Source organism: Carassius gibelio, chromosome A3 (assembly GCF_023724105.1).
Source record: "Carassius gibelio isolate Cgi1373 ecotype wild population from Czech Republic chromosome A3, carGib1.2-hapl.c, whole genome shotgun sequence".
In the NCBI taxonomy this organism is placed as follows: domain Eukaryota; kingdom Metazoa; phylum Chordata; class Actinopteri; order Cypriniformes; family Cyprinidae; genus Carassius; species Carassius gibelio.
The window spans coordinates 18,901,160-18,927,537 of record NC_068373.1 but is presented as its reverse complement, the minus strand read 5'-3'; the positions used below and the strand labels follow the sequence as shown (position 1 = coordinate 18,927,537).

The following is a 26,378-nucleotide window of genomic DNA, read 5'->3' as shown; positions in this document are numbered from 1 at the left end:
AGAGTTCGAGGGTCAAATAAAGATGGAAGATATGTGTTTTTAGATGTTTCTTGAAGATGCATGTACTGCATGTAAAATTTATTTTGCTTTGCTATATAACAATTTTAAAGGTAACAATGTAATTAAAAAGGCAATGGTTGGCAATGTGATAATGTTTGTAATAGTATTTTACCTGACAATTACTGTATCAGTTTAACATATTACACACTTTCATTATACTGAACTTATAGAATAGAACACCTTTATTACGCAGTTTACTTTGAAATTTATCAGTGTCAGAAATTTTTTTTCCCATTAGGGGGAACTGATTTTTATTAACCATTTAAACAGAATGTCGTATTAGGCCTAAATATGTATGTCATCCTTAATGTTAAATTATTAAATGATAATGTTAAATAAGAATACATATAATATGACAATAGGCTGTTACCAATTAAATCAGTATTAATCAAGCCTTCAGAGATAGAAGCTGCTTCTGAAGCTGCTTTTAGATGTATTTACAGTTTAATGCTGGGCTGTACATGCATTTACATAGCAATTACAACTGTATAATGAAATGAGATTAATGTTTAATGCAACATTTTTAACACAGAAATATGTAATGACAAAATGAAATGATAGGCCTACATTATGATACTTATGAAAGTAATATCTCCACTAGGTGTCGGTAAGTCACTGTGTTAATAAAGAAGCCTTTTATTCAATCTAATTGTTCAAGATTCTGATTCATTCAGGAATAAATTCAAGTGTCTGTCTTTAATAATTTGTCACTGAATTGTCTATTATAATGGGTCTTTCAAAGACTGATTCATATCAGGAGTCAGGTAAGATACTCGATAGTGCATGACTTTGGTTTGATGACGTCAAGAAAATGCCCCCCCCCCCCATTATTTTCTGAGAACTACTCACAATGTAACTGTAAAAATAATGTAAATATGTAACTTCACATAATTCTGTACATATTTGTTTACATGTTTGCATTTAAATAAAGAAAACACTTGACACACTACTTGCTCTCTGTTCGTCTTCTAGGTTACTTGTTTTTCATGAAAAAAATACGTTCTTTCTATATATTTATTATAACTACTTGTTTTCTTTGTGTGTGTGTGTGTGTGTGTACAGTAGTCAACATTTGAAGTAGATCAAATCCTTTAACCAAAGTTATCATATATATATATATATATATATATATAAACTTGCTACTTTAACTTCATTGAGCTAATCGAGACTTGTCATAGCATCTGCATTTTATTGCTCTTTTGTTAATTTTGACTGCTTTTATTGATCTCATTAGTAATAAAATAGTCTGCTAATATAAATGTAATAATTAATGATCTACTTAAAATATCCCACATATCAAAACAAGTGGTTAGCGTTGTTTCAAAGGACATTTAAACCATCTCTGATTTTTATTATATCGTGTTATATTGTTATTGGACATAAATGCAGGCGATCCGAAAACACGGAGGAACATTGCTTCGCGAGTCACCCATCGCGTGTTGGTAGAGGCGTGTGCGATTGCGAAACGTGATTGGTAAACGGTTTGCCTGACCCTCCACCCCCCCCCGGTGGAACTGGTACGGTCCAACCGCGAGCAAAACAGAGAAATGGAAAATCAGAGCAATGAGTAATTTTTTTATGTTTGTTCAAAAATCAGACTCGGACGCAACAACCCAAGATTGTAGAATTGAAAATTAAACTGAGAAACAATTATCCATTTGTGAATTCTTCCAAAGAAATTGAAAATGAAAGTTTGAAACCAATTTTTCATTTTGTTAATTTTGATGGTGCAAATTGAACAAAGCACTGCAAAGCGTTACACGGACCGCAGTGGCTGTGCTGTGTCTGCTGTGACAGTTATTGCTCCATGACAATCTGTTGTGTGTCTCTTTGATGTGGCTCCTGTTCGGTCCGTGTACCTTCGTATAATTCGTTTTTTAATTTAATATTGAAATCTGAAAAATGAAAAAACTGCACATTTTTCTTTTTTTCATTTGTCCCTACAAAACGAAAAATCAAGACTTCGGCTTCGTTTTTTCGTTTTTACGTTCAGGGACAGAAAACGAATAAACAACTTGAATATTCGATCCCTACATGTGGGCGGTAATGAAACGCCCCCCTCCGCTGATTGGTGAACCAAACATTACAACATAATAATAGTCCTAAAAACATAGTAATAGTCCTACAGATTCTTAACGTGTTTATTTCTACTACATTTTATCTCTTTCTCTTCATCATTTTGGTCCTTTGGTCCCTGTTTTATTACAGTACCCACCTGTCAAAATCTTTCTGGCAAAGCTCCACGACGCACTGCAGGGCGGGGAGAAGTGCAGACCGCTTTCAGTTTATGTGAACATGTCATAACTTTTGTTTTAGACAATATGATGCATTTTAAACTATGGGGGAACGTAAATAAAATGACAGATATGAATAGAAATTAGCACATATTTTATTTTTCTATTTTGAGTTTTATTCATAGATCACTTTAGGCAAATCTCGGAAATCATAGGTTGTTTTCCCACTTGCATGGGACTAATGGTTCATCAGAGTGCTTGTTCCAGTGATTGAATTTAATGTGAATTCGACGTCATGATTTGAATGTAAACTCATTTGAGTTATAAGAACATATCAAAACCCTGAAATAACACTTCCAACAATAAACCATAGATCAGTGTCAGAAATTAACTTTCCCATAAGGGGCACCTGATTTTCAGTTGTTGTTGTTGTTGTTGTTGTTTTTTTTAAATTTTTTTACATTTTACCTTTAGTATGTCATATTTAATGTTAGCTACATTTTTACATAAAAAATATAGAATAATTTAGAATAATATGACAATAGGATGTTACCAATTAAATCAGTATTCAGAGATATAGACCCATAGACTGTAAAAAAAAATAGTATAGACCCTGTGTCTGAAGATACTTTTATAGATGTATTTAGTTTAATGCTGATCAGACAGTTGTACGTGCATTTACATAGCAATTACAAATGTATAATGATATAAGATTAATGTTTTATACATTTTATAAAAATTTTTATACAGAAATATGATTTTATTTAATGAAATGAAAATGAAACTTGAATTATGATAGTAATATCACCACTAGGTGGCGGTATTTCATTGTGTTCATAAATAAGCCTTTTATTCAATCTATTCGTTCAAAATTCTTCATTAATTGATTCAGAAATAAAATCAAGTTGCTGTCTATAATAATTGGTCAGTGAATTGTTGTCTATAATAATGGATCTTTCAAAGACTGATTCTTTAAGGAACGTTACACCATTCTTTGCTCGTACTGTGAGTCACACAGCGGTTCTGTGAAGTGGGCAGCGAAAATAAAACTTTTCTATGCTATCAGTTAGATGGCTAGTACCCAATATGAATTAAATAAACTCAGCTTATTGTAGACCGTTTTCTACGAGTCATTTAACGATCGTCCGTTATTGTTTCATGTGCGTTTCCCAAAAAATGCACTTACACAGTCGCACGTAGCCGTGCTTTAAGTGCTACTTTTAGGAGTCTCTATCCGTTTGTCAAGTGATGAAATGTCATCTTGAAGAATGGCTCAGAATTTTAGGCCTACACAATCGTTTATTGAAATGTTTACCTAATATCTCGGCGTTACAGATAACTCGCATATAATAACAATTATATTATATATTTTATATATATTATATTATTATGGTATAGTGTATAATATTATACTTTACATAATAATAATAATAATATTAACAATAATAAATATATATAGAGAGAGAAACGTGATTTTAAGCTGTTTTTCTTGCACGTCAGCAAGTTATTGACAGAACCCCCCCCCCCCCCCCCCCCCACCCCAAAGCATATTTCCTACATTACTTATTTTATAAATTTTTTTTGTTCAATCATTTAATTTATATGTATTTTTATTTTTTTCTTCACTTTTTAATTATTTAATAATAATAATAAAAAAAAAAACATTGTAAGAAGAAAGATTTATGCGGTCACCTGCAGGGCAATCAGCAGATTAGACATTAAACTTTATGCAAGTGCAATGTGATTATAAGGATTTGATTGTACGTTATTGTAAATTTTTTATTCGTTTTTGCTGTTGTTTTAAATGAATTCATAAATGAAAAAATTAAAAAAGGCAGAAAAAATAAAAATACACATAATGTAGGAAATATATTCCAAAATTATACATTGATAATCTGTAAATGATTTGCTGACTTGCACGAAAACCAGCAACCTATTTGACCCCATAGTTCAAAATGCAGCATATTGTCTAAAACAAAAGTTATGACTACATGTTCACATAAACTGAAAGCGGTCTGCACTTCTCCCCGCCCTGCAGTGCGTCACGGAGCTTTGCCAGACAGATTTTGATAGGTGTGTACCTATTATAATAAAACAGCCGTGTGCCAAAGGACCAAAATGATGAAGAGAAAGAGATAAAATGTAGTAGAAATAAACACATTAAGAATCTGTAGGACTATTACTATGTTTTTAGGACTATTATTATGTTGTAATTTTTGGTTGACCAATCAGCGGAGGGGGGCGTTTCATTACCGCCCACATGTAGGGATCGAATATTCAAGTTGTTTATTCGTTTTCTGTCCCTGAACATAAAAACGAAAAAATTAATCCGAAGTCTTGATTTTTCGTTTTGTTTGGACAAATGAAAAAAAGAAAAATGTGCAGTTTTTTCATTTTTCAGATTTCAATATTAAATTAAAAAACGAATTATACGAAGGTACACGGACCCTGTTCCATCTGTGTTCTGCAGTGTGCTGTACAAGGTAGGAATATATTTAGGAACAGCTGGTTGTTTTAACAGCTGGCTGAACAGTGTCCATGCACTTAGATTTCAAATAGGTGTTCAGCTTACAGAGACTTGGTCACAACCTGTCATAATATTTATTTGGGCAATGAATGTAGCTTGCATGCTTATACACTTACTGGCATTTTTGACAGTGATGGCTATATGGTAAAACCCAGAGCAATGATGTCGATAAATGAATGTGAACTAGAATCAATATTTCTCCTTTGACTGTCATGTAAATTCTGATCTTTGATAATATTTGTACAATTATTTTTTATTAATCTTTGTTACTTTATATTTATTTTTTATCTATGTTTTTGACACTGAGTGCAATCTGAAATCAAAATAAGGAACAAATTATAAATAATTGAATTATGATATGAGTTACACAATTTAAAAGGCATTTACATTTTGATGTCTAATAATATCACATATTTTAAAAAGGGATATTTAAGGACATGTCAGACACAGAACAGAGTATATAACCTAAGTTTTGGGAGACAAATTCCCTGTATCGCTGAATTTAAAGTCATCATGACATATACAGTGCCCAGTGTTATTTAAATAAAATGTTTGTGTTATTTGGACAATGCTGCTTTTTATTTTTTTTAATGGGCTTTGATTTTTTATATTTCAAGTTTTTATTTTAGTTTAGTGATTTGGTTATTGTTTTTGTAATTTTTTTTTTAATCAGTTTTTACAAATATGTTTATTTCACTAAAATAAAATTTCTCATTTTTATTTGTTTAAAGTTTTCATTTGTATAATTTATATTTTATTTGACCTGTATTTCAATTACAAAAAGAGAATAATAAAGAATAATAATATTAATAATAATTATTATTATTATAATTAAATAAACCTTACTGAACATATTGAGCAATTTAATATTTAATTAAGGGACTGTAATAAAGCCGTTTTACAAATCCAATAACCGCGAATTGCTACTTTATTTCTAGCGGGGGGAAGATGACAGGTAGCACCAGAACGGAGGCGGCACTGAAAGCGTCACTCCGCTCATATACACAAAAATACACACTGGCTGTGTCCAAATTCAGGGTCTACATCCTTCGGAGGACGCATTTGAAGGATGTTACGTCACAGCGCCGCGACGAAGGCTGTCCAAATTCGTAGGATCCTTCAAATGCGGCCCACAAATGCGTCCTCCTTTTCCCCGAATTCGAAGGATGGGTGTGATGGATCCTTTCGCGTCCTACCTATCCCATAATTCTTTTCGGCAGGACGAAGCGAGCGGTAGCGGAGTGGGGGAGGAGTATTATTTTCGATGTTTTTTAAAAACTGGCTTTTCAAAAAGATATATTTTCAGTGGTTTTCTAGTTAGGCATTTTGTTTTAGCGTTAAGCATTTTTTTACATGTGTACGTGTATATGTAAAATAAAAAACTGAACGTTTACTTTTGTAAACTAGCTTCTGCCTTACTGCCTGTGTGAATATCCCCTTACACACAGCTTATTTGTTAGTGATTGAAGCTGTTTTAACGCTTCTAAGGACGAAAGAGCAGACAGAAGTGTTTATAAAGCTCCGGGGAGAGAACGATGAGCTCTTCACCGGCGTCTTGCTTGGCGCTGTCACGGTTGCTAGGCGACAGGATATGAGCAACGGTTAAGGGAGGGAACTGAAAGAAGTGTAGGCTGTCCAAATTCACAAACACCGACTTCCGGTTTTTGCGGTCGTCGGAGGACCCATCCTCCTTCAACCGGGTAGGAAGGATCCTAAGGAGGATGCAGACCCTGAATTTGGACACAGCCACTGATGTGAAAACACAAGCTTCTTCATTAAGTCTGTGACATGAGCTGCGTCCGAAATCGAATACTGCATACTGGGTACTACATTTGAATTTGAACGTACTACTCGACCGTTACAAAAGTACGTTCTATATAGTATGAATGTGGGTAGTATGAATGGAATTCGGACGTACTTCGCCATGTTGACATTGTCACATGACATACGTCGTCACAAAAGCGCGTAAATTTAAAGAGCCCAATCTACTGAGCGAACATCGGTGATGTTTTTCTTACCACTTTCATCTGGGTTTTTATGTCGTTTGAATTAACAATTCAAAGCAGGCGTCGGTCAGCTGTTCGCAGATCATGCCTTCGTTGACAGCTTGTAAATCCTTTACTAAAATAAATTTAGCTTTTAATTTTCTACCTCAGAATAACAGCAGCTACAGCTGTGAACAGAATGACAGACTGATTTTATGTAAGGATATAAAGTAATTTATTGTAATAAATAAATACAAATAAAATTACACAAAACGAACATAAATTAATAAACTTGAATGAATGCTTAGACAAATACACACACACACACACACACACACACATAAATACACACAAATACATTATAGAAATATACACAGAAACACACACACATCACAATATATACATAAATACATACATAATATATACATTATAGACAATATAAACACATATATAAATATATATAGTTAGATATAGATATATCAGCAAAAAAATGTGTAACCTATTGAAATTTTATTCTAAAAAACAAAAACTAGACATTTACAGACTGTGAACAGCATCATACAGACTGCTGTCCCTGGCCTTTGACATCCAAGAGCTGCATAACATTGTGCACAGAATGAGCAGGTCTGTCATGGGGATTTTGAGGAGGCTGATTGCCTTCTCCACCACAGATGACAGGCAGTGGAAGCAGCTTTTCTTCTGGTAGCTGGAACAATAGATGGCTGTCACATACAAACTGAACCTCCAGCAAGTGAAGCCCAATGTTATTTCAACAGGAAGTGGTTTCATTCTGTTCAGCTGCAGGTGACCACCATGGGAAGTACCTTGATATCTTTGTTGAGTATCCCGGGTCTGTGTATGATGCCAGGGTGCTGAAGAACTCTGGAGGCCTATCCACCTGCAGGAAAACACATCCTGGGAGATGGTGGGTATCCTTGTTTGAGTGCACACATCTGCCTCATCACAGCAGACAGAGAGTCTGAACACAATCCTGCACAGCTTTGATTCAACACCAATGATGCTCGTGCACAGAACATTGTTGAGAGAGCCTTCAGGATGATGAAGACCAGCTGTGCTCCATCTTCTTCTTCTTCAAGGCCCTGGAAGTGAGTTCTGCTTTTGTGCAGATGTTGTTGCATGCTGTGCAGTGCTCCACAACCTCCATCTTCTGAATGCGGACATTGCTGATCCAGAAGTTGTGGAGGATCATGACGATGATACACTGGAACCCCAAAACACAGAAGTCAGCACAGGAGAGCATGTGCGGGACAATCTGTCCACAGCTGTGTCACAGCAGACGACCGTGTGCAGCTCTTCAAGAGCAGATTACCTGTAGGACAGTCGAACAGGTTAAGACTAATTTTAAGACTGTCAAATCAAGATATACATGTATTAGTTTTTTAAGAAATATAAATACTATAAAATCACATAAATATGTATAAATACACATGTATTTAAATTTAAACGTTATTGAAATTAAGCTGCTGAAGTTTATTTTCCTGACATTATTATAGAAACGTCTAAAGAAATTCCCTTTTGCTGTTGCTTTAAGCTCTATTATACTACTTTATGAAAATGTTAATGTGGTTTTGTCTGAAGCTTTGTGCTCTTATCCATGTAGAAAAAATAAATAAATAAATACATAAAGAGAATAATTTGTATGAGTATTTCTCTAAAGTGTGGCACCCATTCTCAAGACAACATTCTTCAGATGTTAAAAAAACAACTGGAAACTGCTACAAAATCAGTGCACACAACTGCTTCAAAAGTTATTTGCTATTAAGTACTTTGCAACTGACAAAATAGCAACTGGAAATACCTGGAAATTCATATTATAATAAAAAAAAAACAGCATAAATCAGTGATGATTCTAACATAAATACATGTAAAGAGTGTGTGTAGTTAAGATTAATTTTAATTTATATACTTACTGAATTATGGTTTCCAGTGAATAGGGTTTCATCAGTGGATGAGAACAAGAGTGTGTTCATCAGTCTCTGTAACATCAGAACAGGATTTACACATTACTGATGATTTATAATCAGACTGAGGCACCTACAATAGTTTGCTTTGTAAGTTATCCAACAATTTTTTTAATCAAAATATCAACACTAGTAAAATGTAAATTAACTCGTTTCAATTACTTAAAATTTTGTAACTTTATATCATTAAATTACTTAACGAGCCGTCTGTAGAAACAGCCTTAACAAGCTGAGGCACAGCCTCTGATCGATAATGATTATTAAACATATTTTTTAACTCAATTTACAAAATAGTCTCATCAGTTTACAATGTGTAAAGCTTTAACAAATCAGTCGTTTACTTGGATTATGTTAAACAAGTACACTTTTACCACAATGAACAGCGTTTATCCATAAGGTACTTACACTTCAAAACAGCGGCGTCACGATCCTCCGATTTTCCGTTATTTTCGAATATGAGTATGACGAGCCCTCTCCCGGTGCCTCATGGGATAGAGAAGTGTCCATCCTATGCATACTACGGAATTCGGCCGGAAGTAGTAGGCCATCCGGGTACATCTCGCCTACTGTTTTTCGAATACTGAGAATTCGGACATACTACTTGCTTCGCATACTGTTTTTCGCCTACTATATAGTATGGAAGTATGCGATTTCGGACGCGGCTCATTCTCCAGCAGATGGCAGTTTGCTGCATTGTGATGTGCACCCATGTTGAGTTACGTAATACTGCAGTTACCCCTCATTACTAGTCAATGGGTTGCACGTGCTTGTGTCTTATATGTAATGTGTGCTGAGGCTGAAATAATAGAAAATAAAAAAATAGAAAAATATTTAGGAGACAAATATCAGATATATGTAAGAAATTAAACTATGTTGTGCAAATATCAAGCAGTAAGTCAAGAAGTAAAAAAATAGAAGCGTTGCCTTGGCAACTAACTGAAAAATAAATCTGAAATAAAATAAGATAAAATATAAATTCAAGGACTAAAATTATGAAATAAATACATTGTATTTAAGTACTACAATTACTGAAACTAAAAATAATACACTGAAATACAATTAAAGCTGTTTAAAAATAACTAAAATAAAATAGGAAAACTTGAAAAGGTATAGGAAGCCATTTGTATATGAATTTGAATAAAAACAAGATACACAATCAATGCTTTTGCTTGCAAATGCACATTTTTATATAAAGTAGATAGAAGAGTTGACCAAAGTCATTGCACAAACTCATATTCATACACACCCATATACTGTAACAGATTGCTTCTTTAAATATATTAGTTACATCTAATTTTTGTTTTATTTTGATCAATAAAGTTCACACAGCTTGAAACAAAGAAAAGAGAAAACCATATTTCAGTCTTTTGTTGCTGTACAGCTGTTTTTTTGTTTGTTTGTTTTTTTTTTTTTTTGTGAAGAAGAAGAAAAATGTTACATCAACCACAAAATTTTTATAAAACATAACACATTTTGCCTCTTTCATTATCTATGACAAGAACAGAGTAGTAATTAATGGCCTTTCTCCACACCAAAATATTATGGCCAGTTTCACATCCAGTATCCCGTTCTACCAACAGAGCCAGTTTTGTTCTAGCATCAATAAATGTCCAGTCTTTTTGCCTTATACACAAAACTTCACTACATTCAGCTTACCAATTAGAAAGATCTCGTTATGGGTAATATGTGATATCTGCATTAATAGCACCATCAGTGTTTTATCAGAATGAGGCCAAACACCAAATATGGGGAATAAATGTAAATGTGTTATCAGCAAGTGATCGGAAGTATGTAAATAGACTTTTGTTTAAATGATCCTATACAGAAACGGAAAAAGGGAGCTATTTTAACTGACAAAAGACAAATAAATGGGTTTCTGTTAACTTTTGTCTGTCATTGATCTTTAAAACCTCAAATGTGCATATTGCTAAATGTAGTGCAATCAGATGACCTGCCATCTGAGCTGATTTCATCAGTTTTTGTGTGCTACAGGTAATTCATTTTTATGTCATCAGTATCTCCTCATTTGCATATTGAAAAGCTGCTGTACTTCTATAGAAGCCCCTCAAAAATCTATTCAAAGCACACTTTGTAAATGTTAAGAATACACATGTGAACTGCTTTAAAGTCCCTCCTCCATCAGTTCATCACTTCTAACAACACATGTTGAAGCTTGAATAGTGAGTGAGCAATGTATCGAGAAAAATCTCTCATTCACAGAATGACTGCACCTCGTTCTCAGGATGATTACTGATCACATCACTTCAAAATATCTCATCAGCAACCAATATAATATTAACACTGGTTTGCAATTTGTTTCAAATTATGGAAGCAAAATCAACTGTCCTCTCAAATTCCATGAGAGAGCATGAAAATGCAGAAAAAAAGATTTAAAAGAAGCATTTTGGGTTAAATAAACACTTATCATGTTTGTAAGTGCTTTCTTTAAACAGGCTGACTTAAAACTGTAAAAAAATCCTTTTCTAACTTAATTAACAATGGCTATTTATGGTTAATTTTGCATGTGACCCTTGCACTGTTATGTTTTGTACTGGTTTTTATAGTTTATTGTATCTGATATAGGGCTTTTGTGTATTTAAAATAACTGTAGGGTTAATAATTATGAAAATAGTATCCTGGACCTATGATGAACTAAAACATGGCAATTTTCTAATTTTTCCTTTCTTTTTTAACAAAATATTTGTGACATTGTATGTCTTCCGCTCAAGTCTTTCCATAATGTCCCTTCTCCTTTGCTCCTTCAAAAATATCCCTTTCATAATGAGAAGGCTACAAAAACTTAGTGTACTTCTAGCTGACTTTTATAACTTTTATGTCTTTATGGCACATTATCTTTGGAACCCTGTCCAAAAGAATGTCATACAAAAACTGTGACCATCAAATCATAAACAAATATCTTTAAAAAGTGTGTGGTTGGTCAAAGAAGCATGCATTAACACCCGTATAAGAACATACAGTACTTGCTGCTGAAAATACATCAAATATCTACCTCTCCATTTGTTTGTTTCCCTATTAGACGTTTCAGTTCTTTTCATGATGACAATAGGTAGCCAACTTGGAAAACACATCTCCTGCTCAAGGTAAAAGATTCTGTTCTTTTGGAAGCTATGCAGTTGTTTCTTCATCATACATTTTCAATCATTTTAGCTCATAAATTTCCTTAAAAGAATGTCCCTTGGACAGACCACCAGATTAAATGGCCTTGAAACTGCAGCAGTTTAAGACCCAGACCTTCTATAAAGGCCACTAAGATATGCTAAACAAATGTTAACATGTTGAAAACGTGATGCCATGCAAGAGCAGCAGTTCATGGACCTCATACATCACTTCATCAATGTGGAGGTTTTTTGTCAATGTACAAATCGCAGAAGGTCAGACTGAAGTCTTTGGTTTGTATCATTTTGAAAGTGTTGCTAGCTTGGCTCTCGTTTTCAAACTACTCAATTTGTTGTGAGAATACAGCACAAGCTGTGCTTTTCAATTAATGCTGTTCAGTCTCTTTTGAGAGTCAAGAAGCTTTTTTTATTGGGAGCCATAAAGACTGCTGCTCATGTTTTTGTATGGATGGAATCACTTGGAAAGGTCCACATGCTGCACGGTCGGTATATCCTGCAGTTGATCCGTTGACTTCAGGAACGCCTCAAGACCAGTCAATGAACACCTTGTTGTTTAGGAAGGTGTTGTCCTGAATCTTGGTCAGATCTTAAAGGAATAGTTTACTCAAAAATGCTAATTTGCTGAACATTTACTACCCACCCTCAGGCCATCCGTGATGTAGATGAGTTTGTGGAGAAATTCAGCATTACATCACTTGCTTACCAATATATATATATACACTCTGCAGTGAATGGGTGCCACCATTATTAGAGTCCAAACAGTTGATAAAACATCCAAATTATCCACATGACTCCAGTCCTTCAATGAATGCATTGGGAAGAGAAAAGCTGAATGTTTGTAAGATACAAATTTATTATTAAGGCATTTTAACTTTAAAATGTTAGTCCATAATTCATATTAAAGCTTCCTCCGGTGAAAAAGTCCATCCCCCATTGTCCATTAATATCAAAATCCACCAACATCTTTGTTTAGAATGGCATTTCACATGTAAATGGTTCTTTAACTGTGCACGTTTCTCTCCTGGTTTCTCTTCTGATCACTGGAGAAAGCAATAATATATGGATAGAAGATTCTTATTTTAGATTAAAGTCTTAACGGTGAGTTTTTTTTTATTACAAACACGCAGCTTTTCACTTCACAAGACATTAACTGATGGACTCGAGTCTTGTGGATTACTTCTGGATAACTATGATGTTTTTATCAGCTGTTTGGACTCTCATTCCAGCGGCACCCATTCACAGCAGAGGAACCATTGGTGAGCAAGTGATGTAATGCTCAATTTCTATAAATCTCAGTCTCATCTTGGATGGCCTAAAGATGAGTAAAAAATTAAAAAACATTTCATTGTAGGTGAACTATTCCTTAGAATGGCCAATCTAGTGGCATTCATTGCTACAAATAAGCTTCAAAACTATCAGAAGTTTTTTTAATACTAATAAAAATAAAATTTTGTGCACAAACTTTTTATGCACATTATTTTTCTCTGTTTATGCACAGGTGCCTTACTTATCGATCCAGGCCTATAAGCAGCTTGCTCTCCTCCTCCTTTTGACTTTCATTTTTCAGGTCAGCAAAAACCTGTGTGAAGTAGTGCGGGTCAGAGTTAAGCTGGAGCATTTTGGTACTCATGCGGTTGATGATCGCCAGACTGCGATTCCAGAAGGCATCCTTATCCGTCTCCACCAGGAAGGGCTTGAGCGGGTATGAAATCTCGTTTCCCATGTAGGAGTAGGACAGGTAGAGGCAAGTGAGCAGCTCAGCTTGAAGCTCACGCTCACTGGACACCTCGCCCGAAATGACCTCACGGCAGAGCATGTAGAGGAAGACCACGTTAGCCGGGGTGATGAAGCCCTGGTCCTGCCAGCCCTGCAGCAGAAGGGACCTGTCCACGCTGCGTAGCCACAGAACAGGGTCGGCTGGGGAGAGGCGCTTCAGTCGGTAGCAGCGCCGGCACAGGAACTCGCCCAGGCTCCTCAGGAGCTCGCTGGTGGAAGCCTGCACGATTACTCTTTTGGGTGTGCCCGCGTTAGTCGCTTGGCCCACTGATCCGGTGATGGAGGTCCTCTTCGCAGTGGAGGCCACATTGGTGGTGGTTTTCGATGTGGGAATGGAGCTCACGGCCGGGTCCTGGGCAAAGCCGGAGAGGTTGGCACAGGACTGGGACTTCTTCAGATTTTGGCTGTTAAGGGTGCCCAGGCTCTCTTCATCTTGACTGTCCCCAGAGGCCAGCTTCTTAGAACCTTTTCTCTTGGCCGAAGCTGCCACAATACGCTTCCATGGCAGTACATTGATGAGTGACTGCCGTTTCAGGCCCTTGTCCTTTGCGTTTTTACTGTTCTGCACAGCTGTATAATGTGCCAGTGGGGGTGGTATTTCATCAAACAGCCCTGCCTTTCGGTAGCTTGGGGACACTGAGAGCACAGTTCCCATGTTGCCTTGATTATCACAGGGTCTTTAGATACGGAATCTGTCCATAAAATAAATAAATATGGATGTTTAGAGACACAGTACTGTTTCCAGATCTAAATAAGCAATGATTTTGATGATACCACCATACACACACACGTGCAAAATATAGAAGAACTGTATATATATGTACATATATATATATTGAAAAGTGTGTATAGAAAACCAAATGTAAAAATCTTACAATTATATTTTGAGACATACAGATAAATGTTTCTTTTTTTTTCCTACTGAACTGAACCTCTGATTTGCTATTCACCATGAGATTAAGCAGAAAATGCGAAAGCATCCATCTTAGCTTCAAAATGGAAGGCAAGAATGTAAACACATTCATTCCCAAATTCATATCTATTCGTAAGAAAAATCAATTAGAAATTGTTAGCTGACTAAAAAATGATTCAATTTGAGCTTTAACACGTTTATGAACTCATAATTGATCGAGATCTTCAATGCGTTTAGCAGGTCAACGCGAGGAAATGAGAACATCACGCTTCAGACAAAACGAGCTGTTGTAAATCAAGATATAATCTTTATAACGACGGGCTCGTTTGGACGGTACAATAGAGATTTTCACATTTCGCGAACTATTTAAGAGCAGCCCCTTAAAGGCGTTTTTGAAATGAAGATAATTTGATTCAAAACAAGCATAAATAGGTTATAGGCTACATAGAAAATATTTGTTACTCAGCCTACTAATCAATTAATCTCCCTCGTGCTGATAAATGTAGATAGAGAAGAAGAAGATCTGTTAAATATAGAAATATTCGTCGATTACCCTTTTCTCCCTCGCACTGTGAAGCGTGCTCGTCGTTGTCCAAGGTGCTGAAAATGGGATGTCGGCGATGAAATAATGCTTCTACGTAAAGCAGCTCTGCAAGATGATCAGGATTCTTTGGTTGCTAATGTTTCTTCCCAGATGCACGCCACGTCTTCCCACGTAAAACCCTCAATACATGGCAATTCTGTTGTTTTTCTCTTTCATCAAAATGAATCTCGGCTCTGTTACACATCTGCTCGTCTGTGATATCCTTGCTGAACTGCGCAGGCGTATGAATAACACGCTACACTTGAATGTTACTGGAAATTCTTAAAAATAAAGGTCTAAAGACTAATCCCTTAATGAAGTCGATGAATTGCGTTCATTATTTTTCGGGGGGTGGACGCATTGGTGCTCTCTTATGGAGATGCTGAGTCTCAGATGGGTGGGAACTTGGCTGAGCTCCCTCTGGTTATCTGTCCATGCTGTCCGTCATGTGTGCGCTGACATCGCTCTCCACAGCCCCAGCATCTGTTATAACACCTCCTGAGCTTGAACATGAAAGGTGGACGTTTGACTTTAGACGCCCTGTTTTTACAGCTGTTGACACAGATTAATTAATCAAAACCCAAAGAGTGTAAAAATCTCTCACGCAACGCTCGAGACAGATTAAATTAAATCCTGATGTGCAGTAATGTCGCCGAGGCTTTGTAGAGCTCTGGCGCATTGACATGAATGGGCAACCCCCACCCCCTCAGATCTCTCTCTCTCTCACCCACCCACACTCTCTCTCAGTCTCTTCTGCTGATCCAATCATCCTGCTCTGACCTTTTAATAGTAAGCAACAGTTTTTCAATCAGTTAGTTTTAATGGCGACCCATCTGAGTGTGTTACACCCTTTTAAGTGCATATTTTTAAGCTTATCTCATCCTGAAGTCATTGATGAAACAGTACTTCAGATTAAATCTCAGATCAACTTCAGATCTATCTGTCTATCTGTCTGTCTGTCTATCTATCTATCTATCTATCTATCTATCTATCTATCTATCTATCTATCTATCTATCTATCTATCTATCTATCTATCTGTCTGTCTGTCTGTCTGTCTGTCTGTCTGTCTGTCTGTCTATCTATCTATCTATCTATCTATCTATCTGTCTATCTGTCTGTCTGTCTATCAGGCTACATATATGACGTGATGCAAGAAAATTCTCCAAAATTCAGTCACTTACAGCATTTAAGACAGTTTGCATCAAACAACAAAATATTTTTTACAATCGCTAGGACACATTTTTTGTCAATACTTGGTTCAGTTTTCCAAAACTATCACACACTTCTCCTTACCTTTACTTTTTGCTTGGCACAGCAGTTACAGTTTTTCTCAATTGCCTTGGCACATTTTTCGAAACAGTCTTAACATTCTCTAAACTGTGAGTGCAAATGTCACAACTGTTTGCAGGAACTTCAAAACTTTATAGCATGTCTGCAAAATGTAGTTACTCACCCAAAACATTTAATTCATGCTTCAAAACCTAGTTATTGTGTCAATAATTTGGCCAAGGCCACCAAAATCTAAAGTATTTTTGTCATTGTGTGACCCACACTGGTCAAAATGTTTAGTTGTTTTTTCACCACCACAGTCACCACAAAATTAAGGGTTTAAACAAAAATCTCATATTCTTTTGAGAAAATTCAATAGCATGTAGAAAAAAAAAGAAGTCTATGAACATTTGTATTTTTACAGTGTTTATTTTTGTACTTCATGTGTATATACACAATACAAGTGTATTTACTGTACATGTAAAGTAACTGACAAGAGTAACAAGATTTCACTTTACATTTCAAATTTGTGTATTACCACAAATACACAAACAACAAATAACATTCATGGGGAAAAAAACTCTGACTATTTCCACCTCTTCCTCGATTATTTCTTCCTCTACCACCACCGCGTATTCTTACACTCCTTCCAATTGCTCTTCCACGAGCATGTTGCTGCAGTGCAGGTTCTCAAAAACTTCTGTATTTATTGTATTTCATTATGAGAATTTTTTTTAGATTTCACAACATAGATAGCACATGTAGCCTACGTCTGCAATATGTCTGTTAAAGATCGCTTCATCTGGAAAGCATCTGCTGAGTACAAACATCAGATAGACATCTTTAAGATGTCTGTTTTAATACATTCTAAATCATAAACATCTTAAAGACATTTTCAAAACGTCTGTTTGACATCTGATAGGAAACATCCTATATAGACCTATTGCAGAGGAGAAAAATGTTTTGCAGTGAATGCATCAAATAGACATCTCCGTGATGTACGTGTGCTATCAGGGATATGGTTTTACTGGTTTAAATTAAGTTTGAAGAATTTTAGAAGCGTGAGAAAAGTGAGCGAGTGAGAAAAGAATATATAGATTAAAAGTCCTAAATGTATTATGTGCTAAAACAATTGAGAATTTGAGAATTTAGCATACATAAATTGCTCACTGTGTGAAAATAAAATTGGCTCGTAATTGTTTATTTAAAAAAAAAACACATATTACTGATAATTTTTAGCTAAACGCAAACCAAGCGCCTACTGTCTCCGTGGACTCAATCTCCCAGCGTGCCTCAGCTGCGCTTCCGGTAGCGTGTGTAATCATGATTGTTATGTGAATCAGGCAATTGGTGAATTGGTAAGATGGCGGCTGCGGCGGTAGAGTTTCAGAGAGCACAGTCGATGCTCAGCACGGATCGGAATGCGTCCATTGACATTTTACATGCTATCGGTAAGCGTCCTGTGTCCCTGCGGCCTTTGAACAGCTTGTGTGATTTTAGCAGAAGAGGCTGTGCTTCCGACACAAGGATCATGTCTCATGTGATTTGTAGAACAGCAGCTAAATGTGTTAGCCGGTTTCATGCTGCTGACTCACTGTGACAGAAGTGAGAAAGACTAACTTATAGCTGGACAAAAACACTGTACTCCTACTAACTGTTAACGTTTCAGAAGAGCTGCTACACTCTTTTAGACTTTGTCCTCAAATGTAGAAGTTTCTGTTCGTAGCCAGTAGTGGAAGAAAAGGCCATTTTCAGTGAGCTACCACCAGTGTAAACAGTTAACGGTAGCCAAAGAACGCGAATCTATGTAACAGTTACTGATCTGAATGTGTTTGGAAAAACAGGCATATATAAGTGTTTATGTGATCGGCCGCATAAATGTGTTGAAATATGTACAATTAGAGAAATGACTTGACGTTTTCTACACAATTGTCGTTTGAAGAAACTACCACAACTTTGCCTAAGAAATTGCGTTAGTTTCGCTAGCTAACTTAGTGATATATTTTGGTCTATTCTTATAACATTTAGGTATAAATTAATGTAACGTTAGTGGGAAGGCAGTTAATTTCAACAACGTCCGAGAAATGTCCTTTTAACTAAATTGTGGCAGATATGAGTCAGTAACATGATTGACAGGTTATTTACATTTACGTTCAGTAGTCAAATAACTTACTTATTTTCTCTTATCTCTTGGTTCTGCTATGATTTGACAATCAGCAAATTTTGTTTGGCTTCAAGTTTGATACGTGTTAGCTTGTCACGGATAATTTGATAGCATGCCACACCATTTTTTTTTAAATCTGCTGCGAATATCATCTTTCAAGTTTAACTCTTTTTTTTCTTCTTTTTTTATCTCTTCATATAACAAACAGATAGAGTTTGTTATACACCGTAAATCCAAGCAGCATACATAGACAAAAAAATCTCTAAAATAATTATAATTAAGTAATTTAGATAGTTTCAATGTATTCTTCTTTTTATCTGCTTTAAAATTTGAATTAATTTAGCTTGGGGCATCTTTAGGGAATCTACATTTCTATAAATGAAAAAAAAAAAATCTGCTACTGTTTTATTAAGTTATCCATGTTCACTTGCTGTTATCAACAGCCTTTGAAGCACACCAGTTTAACTAGTAATTTAGCTGAAGATCATGAAGCCCAAGATGAACTTGCCTGTATAGTAAAATTATATGCTTCGTATGCATTCACAGTCAAGCGAGACATCCAAGACAATGATGAAGACGCTGTGCGAGTCAAAGAACAGAGTATCTTGGAGCTGGGCGGACTGCTGGCCAAGACTGGACAAGCTGCTGGTAAACATCTTCATCTAGAGCAGTGATCCTCAAATCTGGCGAGCCAGATCCACTTTCCTGCAGAGTTTAGTCCGGCCCTAATCAAACTAACCTACCTGTGATTCTCTAATGATCCTGAAGACACTGATTAGCGAACTCCAGTGTGTTTGATTAGGGTTAGAGCTAAACTCGGCAGAAAAGTGGATCTCGCGAGCCAGATTTGAGGATCACTGATCTAGTCACAGTCATGACCCAATCAGTATACACACATAATAATGTATTAATATTAATGTATCTGATGTTTTTGAAGTCAGCTACTTATTTTTTTCAAGGTTAGTAACTACTGCACATGTATTGGTTTTATTTTGCAGAATTGGGAGGTTTGCTGAAGTATGTCCGACCATTCCTGAACTCCATCAGCAAAGCAAAGGCAGCACGGTTGGTGCGCTCTCTGCTCGATATGTTCTTGGACATGGAGGCAGCTACTGGTCAGGAGGTGGAGTTATGTTTGGAGTGCATTGAATGGGCCAAATCAGAGAAGAGGACCTTTCTCCGACAGGCCCTGGAGGTGAGCACAACTAGTTTTGTGAATTAGAGGCTTGCTACCGTAAATATCATCCTTTCTTTTGCAAGAATAGTCTTTTTTCAGAAGGTGCACCCTATTTGTGTTATGTTGAGCTGGGACAATGTATTACTGTGACTAGTATTTGACTGGTGATGTGATCTTGACATGACTGTCACCAGGCCACTGTATGAGGAAGGATTGAGTGTATTCAAACAAATTCATTCAATATTGTGCATTTTTTTTGTGATGTTGTATACACTACTGTCCAAAAGCCCAAATCAGATTTGAATCAGATTTCTAACCACATATCAATGCTGTTTGGAGAGTGTTTGCAAACATTGGATTCTGGTTATTGTTTTGCTGTCAGTGCTACTAAAACTAAACGGATTTGAGTTCGATATGCCACACAAGTTCTGATTTCTTATCACTGTTACTGCAATCCTCTAGGCCCGTCTGGTCTCTTTATACTTTGAGACAAAACGTTACCAAGAGGCTCTACAGCTCGGTGAGTCCCTGACAAAACATTGTCACCCCTATTGTTGACGCATTCATATTCTTGAGCGATGTAATTGCGTTCTGTAACCACTGTCCTCCTCCTCATCGCCAATCAGGCACTCAGCTCCTGCAAGAGCTGAAGAAGATGGATGATAAAGCTCTGCTGGTGGAGCTCCAGTTGCTGGAAAGCAAGACATATCATGCACTAAGCAACTTGCCCAAGGCCAGAGCGGCTCTCACCTCTGCCAGGACCACAGCAAACGCCATCTACTGCCCTCCAAAGCTGCAGGCTGCTCTAGACATGCAGTCAGGTACGTTTCCAAAGTCCTTCCACAAAGACCCTCACTATCACATCCTAACTGGTCCTAACCAGGCATGACACCTAATATGTTCCTCCACACTGAAATCTAAATTGTTGTTCAACATGATACAATAGCAGCTATTCAGAATATATTTATTTGTATTGTTTCACATGCATTGATAGAAAAGGTATTAATGCAGCACACATGCACTCAGTCTCCAAATGCTTGCTGTGAATGGACACTACGCTTCTGCTTAGTGCTGCTTATAATGCTACATCACCTCCACTTCGGTGTGTGTCAGTTGCAAGTGTTTTTAATCTTTTATTCTTTTTAACACATGGCCTAATTAATCATATATGCAATCACATTTGGAAGCTTGTAAATGCCAAAGTAAAGTTACAGTGTCAATTCAGTTCATTGCGTAAGCTAATTAAAAACCGATTGTGTGTACTAAAATGATTTACCCAATTTGTCAACATAAGAATTGTGGATATACCTATAGTCATTGTACTGAGAGCATCACATCCTCTCTTTTCCACTTGCAGGCATTATTCACGCTGCTGAGGAGAAGGACTGGAAGACGGCTTATTCATACTTTTATGAGGCTTTTGAAGGCTATGACTCTATCGACAGTCCCCGTGCCATCACTGCACTCAAGTACATGCTCCTCTGCAAGATCATGCTCAACTCGTGAGTACTGGGTTTTTCTACTGTCTCTCACCTTTTTTTTCCCCCTCTCTTTATTAAAATCTCTGAGCATGTTAAAGCTGTATGTGTTTGTTTTTACAGGCCAGAGGACGTGCAGGCCCTGATCAGTGGAAAGCTTGCCCTCAGATATGCCGGCAGACAGGTAGATGTCTGAGCCATGACTTCTGCAAGAAAAGAGTCGGCGACTCAGATCACATTATGATGTTATTTGTTGTGGGGGTTTTTTTCATAATAGTTTGAGGTCAAAATCAGATATGGTTATTTACCACAAACAAATCAGGCATGTTCTTGCATGTACATTATCTTAAATGTTATGTTAAAAAACTTCCCATGCTTAAACTTTTTATTGTAGTAAATAACTGCACTTAATGCCCGTTTACACTTATCTTTAAAGTTTGGGCTTAATACTTTTTTTTTTTTTTTTTAAAGAAATTAATACTTCTATTCAGCTAGGGGGCATCAAAGTGATCAAGAGTGACACTTAAGCCATTTATAATGTTACAAAAAAAGTTCAAATAAATTCAGAATATCGAACAATTTTGGGTACAATAAAGAGTGCGATTTTTGTTTGTGGTGTTTTTAACATAATTTCACTTAACTGGTATCAATCTGGGACTGGTTTGGTCTGCAAGTCACAGTTTTCATGAAACATGGTGAGGAAGAAAGATCTTTCTGAAGATGAAAAGTATGAAACTTGCAAAATGCATCAAAACACAATATTTTGCTTAAAGTAAATAGAGATTTTTTAATTGACAATAGATTCACGAGTGACTTGGAGCACAGAAGATCTTGGTCAGATGAAGATTTAAGGAAAGTTTCTGTCAAACAAATGAACTATATTGTAATGCCAGCTGTAAAAAAGCTATTGCTGAGCAGCAGACAGGTGTTTGAAGCTACTAGAGTCTCAAGATCCTCTTCATGCGTCTTAATCTGTGCAGGTTTCTATTTGTGAGGTTTGGTTAGCAGTGCCTGAAACACAGCTTTACACACAACTGTCAGTCTGCATGAAGAGGATCTTGAGACTCTAGTAGCTTCAAACACCTGTCTGCTGCTCAGCACTGGCTTTTTTACAGCTGGCATTACAATACAGTTAATTTGTTTGACAGAAACTTTCCTTGAAAAATCTTCATCTGACCAAGATCTTCTGTGCTCTAGGTCACTCACAAATCGTTTGACGGTTTAATAATCTCTGTTTGCTTTTAACAAAGTATTGTTTGTTTTGATACCTTTTGCAAGACATTGCATTGTTTCATACTTTTCATCTTCAGAAAGCTCTTTTTTCCTCACCATATCTCATGAGAACTGGGACTTGCTTAAATCGGAACAACCTCTTTAAGTGGGGTTTTCATTTAACTAAGACCTGGCAAACTCTTGACCAAACCAGTCTGAGATTGATACCAAACAACACAAACTAATATCTGACTCTTTATTGTACCGAAATACTACTGATATGTCACTTGCATAATAATTTGGGCAACAGTGTATATTTAGCAGCACTGTTGTTCAACAGCTATAATAGTAAGAAATGTTTTTTGAGTAGCAAATCAGCACATCAGAGTGATTTCTGAAGGATCGTGTGACACTAAAGACTGGAGTAATGTCTGCTGAACATTCAGCTTTGCATCACAGGAATAAATTGCATTTTAAAATGAATTAAAATAGAAAATCGTTATTGTTCTATTGTAATAATATTTCACAATATTACGGTCTGTTTAACTATTTTTGATCAAATAGATGTAGCCTATGTGAGCATAAGAGACTTCTTTCAGAAACATCTTTAAAAAGATCTTTTGACCCTAAACTTTTGAATAGTAGTGTATTGTGAATTAAATTACTGCCTGGGGCGGAGGAGCCTGATACTTACCTGGTACTTAGACTGACATTAAAATACCATCCCAGACTGCAGCACACATTTCATAGTATCCAACCATTTTCCCATTCTTATATGCAATTAGCCAGAGCACCTGACCCTGTGTGCTGCTTGACAAGGCAACATTTTTCTTTTATGTGGATTAACTTGTCCTTTCTCCCTCTTTCTGTAGACAGATGCACTTAAATGTGTAGCCCAAGCCAGCAAGAACAGGTCACTTGCAGACTTTGAGAAGGTGGGTCAGATGCCCTGACTTAATGTTTCCATGTTTTCATTCCACCTCCTGTTTTTTACATTTAATGTCCTACTCTCTGATCTGCATTTAGGCTTTAACGGAATACAAAGCTGAGCTACGGGATGATCCTATCATCAGCACCCACCTGGCCACACTCTATGACAATCTGCTGGAACAAAACCTAATAAGGGTCATCGAGCCCTTCTCCAGAGTGCAGGTAATGACATGGTTTACCTGAGTGGGAGGCAATGTGTGCTTAAAACATTGTGTACTAACCTTGTTCTCATTCCGACAGATTGAACACATTTCTGAGCTAATAAAACTCTCCATGGTAAGGACTCGTCCCTTCAAGTTTGCAATTAAAACAGTACCTTCTACCTGTTGCTTTATATGGCAAGCAAATTCTCACTGTTCTTTTTATTGCCATGCATGTCAGTATTGTGCGCTGTTTTGCTGTAAGCAATTATCTTTTTTTCTCTTTTCTCTTCAGGGGGATGTTGAAAGGAAACTGTCACAGATGATTCTAGACCAGAAATTCCATGGTGTGCCCTCATCCTTATCTTTTACTTGAGAAGTGTGCTGGGTATCAATACAGATGTACATATTTGATTGCGATTTAGATTTATTTGGGTATACTTTAGTTACAAATAAAATAAATTATCTCTAATGCTGTAAATTATGCACTGTAATTGATTTTTATTTATTTGAGACTGTTTGCCTCGGACCATTTAAGTTTACAAAAGTAATATTTATGAATACTTTCAAATACCTGGTAAAGCTGAAACTTTACTGGATTGAAAATAATAACATGAAAAAAATAAAATGGACTTTATAGTCTACAGAGCAGTGTTTCAGACTGATTCAAACAAGAATATTACAAGAAATGGCTAAAAAAAAAGCAATGAATTTCAGTAATTGGGATTTTCTGGATGCACTGAATATTATGTTCTGTTTTTTTTTTTTATCCAGCCCTAGTCAAACATGCATGTATAAAATGAAATATTTGTGGTGCCTCCAAATGTATTCACTTTGAGTAATAGTGTTGCTTTCTTAATGCCTTTAGGTATCCTTGACCAAGGGGAAGGTGTCCTGATTGTATTTGACGAACCTCCAGTTGACAAAACGTATGAAGCCGCCCTTGAAACAATTCAGAACATGAGCAAAGTAGTGGACTCGCTCTACAACAAAGCCAAAAAACTGACATAGGCAAGTGCATGGTGTGCTTTGTGCATTATATTGATACACCTCAGAGTGACATGGCATCATGTTGAAAAATGGCTTGTCTTGGCTGATCTATTTTGTGCAGGTTGAGCATTGGACCCTGCAGCTGAGAGCATGGCCAGTGTAAGGGACTCTGAGGGAGTGGGATGTGATATAGACACTGCAAAAAAATGTCTAACACCCCAAAAATGGACTGACTCCTGCTGTGTCCTCTCTGGCTTACACTTGGACATTTTTTACCACATTCCTCAAACAACTTCAACAACCATGGGATCATGGGATTTTTTTTTGTCCACTTATTTCATTTTATTTTTATTTTTGCTGGTAATGCGTTTCTTTGAATATTGGCTGTGCCTATAATAGGCCATCAGGGAATCTTCAAAAAATAAAAACTCATTTGCATTGTAACTCTATTTGAAATGTATATACATAAATCTCTCATAGAGGAAAGCTGATATGAGAATGGTTCAGTTCCCTTGCCAATCCAGGGGCAATCGTATTAAGCTGTCAACAAGATTCCCTGCATCACCATTCGAACGGTTTTAGCCCAAACTCCGGTCCCCTAAAGAAGCCCCTGGCCTCATTTCAGGCCTACCTCTTGTGCAGACAGATACTTGGACTTTTTATTTTTGGTGGAAATATTCTGATAAGATGCTGTCATCAGGAAGGGGTCATAAACTGTTGTCACTCCCTGGCCCATCCTGACCATCCTATATCTTCCTCTTTGTACATAATGTTGCCAATCGCCTCTGTATGGCCTGTCCTGCTATTTCCCTTTTTTTATAACGCTAAAAATCATAATAAAGTCACCAAGAAAACAAGATTCTGAGTGCTTCTGTACAAGATCACCTGATTGGCATGTTTTGGGGATTTCACTTGCACTCTACAAAATTCTAATTTGAATTAAAGCTGCAAGCAGCGATGAACGGGCCCTCTTACCCGGGCTCCCCTCCAATGAGTGGCATTAGTAAAAAGGTGAACAGTGAGAAATATGCATTTAAAGTCATAAATATAAGTGGAATATATCAAAGTACATTGCATATACACTATGTTCCAATCTTCCTCTTGGGTTTAGAATTTTGCTCCAAGAGTCTTTTTTGTAGGTATTGGTGTGTTACATATGTGTGCCAATTTTCGTGCATGTACGTGAAACATAGCTGGAAGGCTGTTGATTTTCTTAGTATAGGTGGCGCTGTCGAGCCATTTTGTTTCATGACTTTCATGACTTTTTGAGCATGTTTAAGCCCTCAAAAATGCGATTCATTCGGGAGAAGAAGAAGCGGAATAATAATAATAATAGAAAACAAAGCAGATACAAGAGGGTCCTCGCACCTCGGTGCTCGGGCCCTAATTATTCTGTGTCTGTATGAAAGTGATGTGTAATACTGTTTCTTCTCACAGCTTACTATGACTGCTTATAAGAGATTTGCTTGTTGATACATCTGAAACGTGTAGAACACCCTGTTTGATAAAGCATCTTACCCATTAACAATTCTAGTAAACGTTTTGATTGATAGGGCCCCAATAATAATAAAATATTCAGTTTTGTAATGCAAAATAATCATTAAATTGAATAATTTCGATTCCACGTTTTATTTAGTAGTAATAAAATATTTTTGATTATAGATATATTATACGAGCTAGAGGTCAGTTATGCCCGTATCTCTTAATAACGTATGTTTTAAGTGTTATCTTATTAGAACGTTTTCGAGCATGCCATTCCA

At 36.5% G+C, this 26,378-nt stretch overlaps 2 protein-coding genes and 1 long non-coding RNA gene across 3 annotated transcripts; 1 reads left to right on the top strand and 2 right to left on the bottom strand.

Annotated features, from left to right (window-relative positions):
* Positions 1-6,834: 6,834 nt before the first annotated feature.
* LOC127942993 (uncharacterized) lies at positions 6,835-9,449 on the bottom strand. The gene is made up of 3 exons (XR_008149519.1): positions 9,194-9,449; positions 8,738-8,803; positions 6,835-8,136 (listed from the first exon to the last, which is right to left on the bottom strand). It is a non-coding gene; the product is annotated as an uncharacterized LOC127942993 (long non-coding RNA).
* Positions 9,450-12,769: 3,320 nt separating this feature from the next.
* On the bottom strand, positions 12,770-15,850 carry LOC127950865 (cyclin-dependent kinase 5 activator 1-like). Its single transcript, XM_052548218.1, has 2 exons — positions 15,168-15,850; positions 12,770-14,393 (listed from the first exon to the last, which is right to left on the bottom strand). Exon 2 carries the CDS (start codon positions 14,354-14,356, stop codon positions 13,433-13,435), a length of 924 nt encoding a protein of 307 aa, XP_052404178.1. The 5' UTR covers positions 14,357-14,393; positions 15,168-15,850; the 3' UTR covers positions 12,770-13,432.
* Positions 15,851-17,753: 1,903 nt separating this feature from the next.
* On the top strand, positions 17,754-25,475 carry LOC127950857 (26S proteasome non-ATPase regulatory subunit 11A-like). The gene is made up of 13 exons (XM_052548209.1): positions 17,754-17,918; positions 19,178-19,279; positions 19,630-19,826; positions 20,271-20,328; positions 20,435-20,629; positions 21,166-21,310; positions 21,410-21,470; positions 23,371-23,433; positions 23,525-23,650; positions 23,729-23,764; positions 23,924-23,975; positions 24,497-24,639; positions 24,740-25,475. The coding sequence occupies exons 1-12, from the start codon at positions 17,831-17,833 to the stop codon at positions 24,637-24,639; spliced, it is 1,266 nt and encodes a 421-aa protein (XP_052404169.1). The 5' UTR covers positions 17,754-17,830; the 3' UTR covers positions 24,740-25,475.
* Positions 25,476-26,378: the final 903 nt, after the last annotated feature.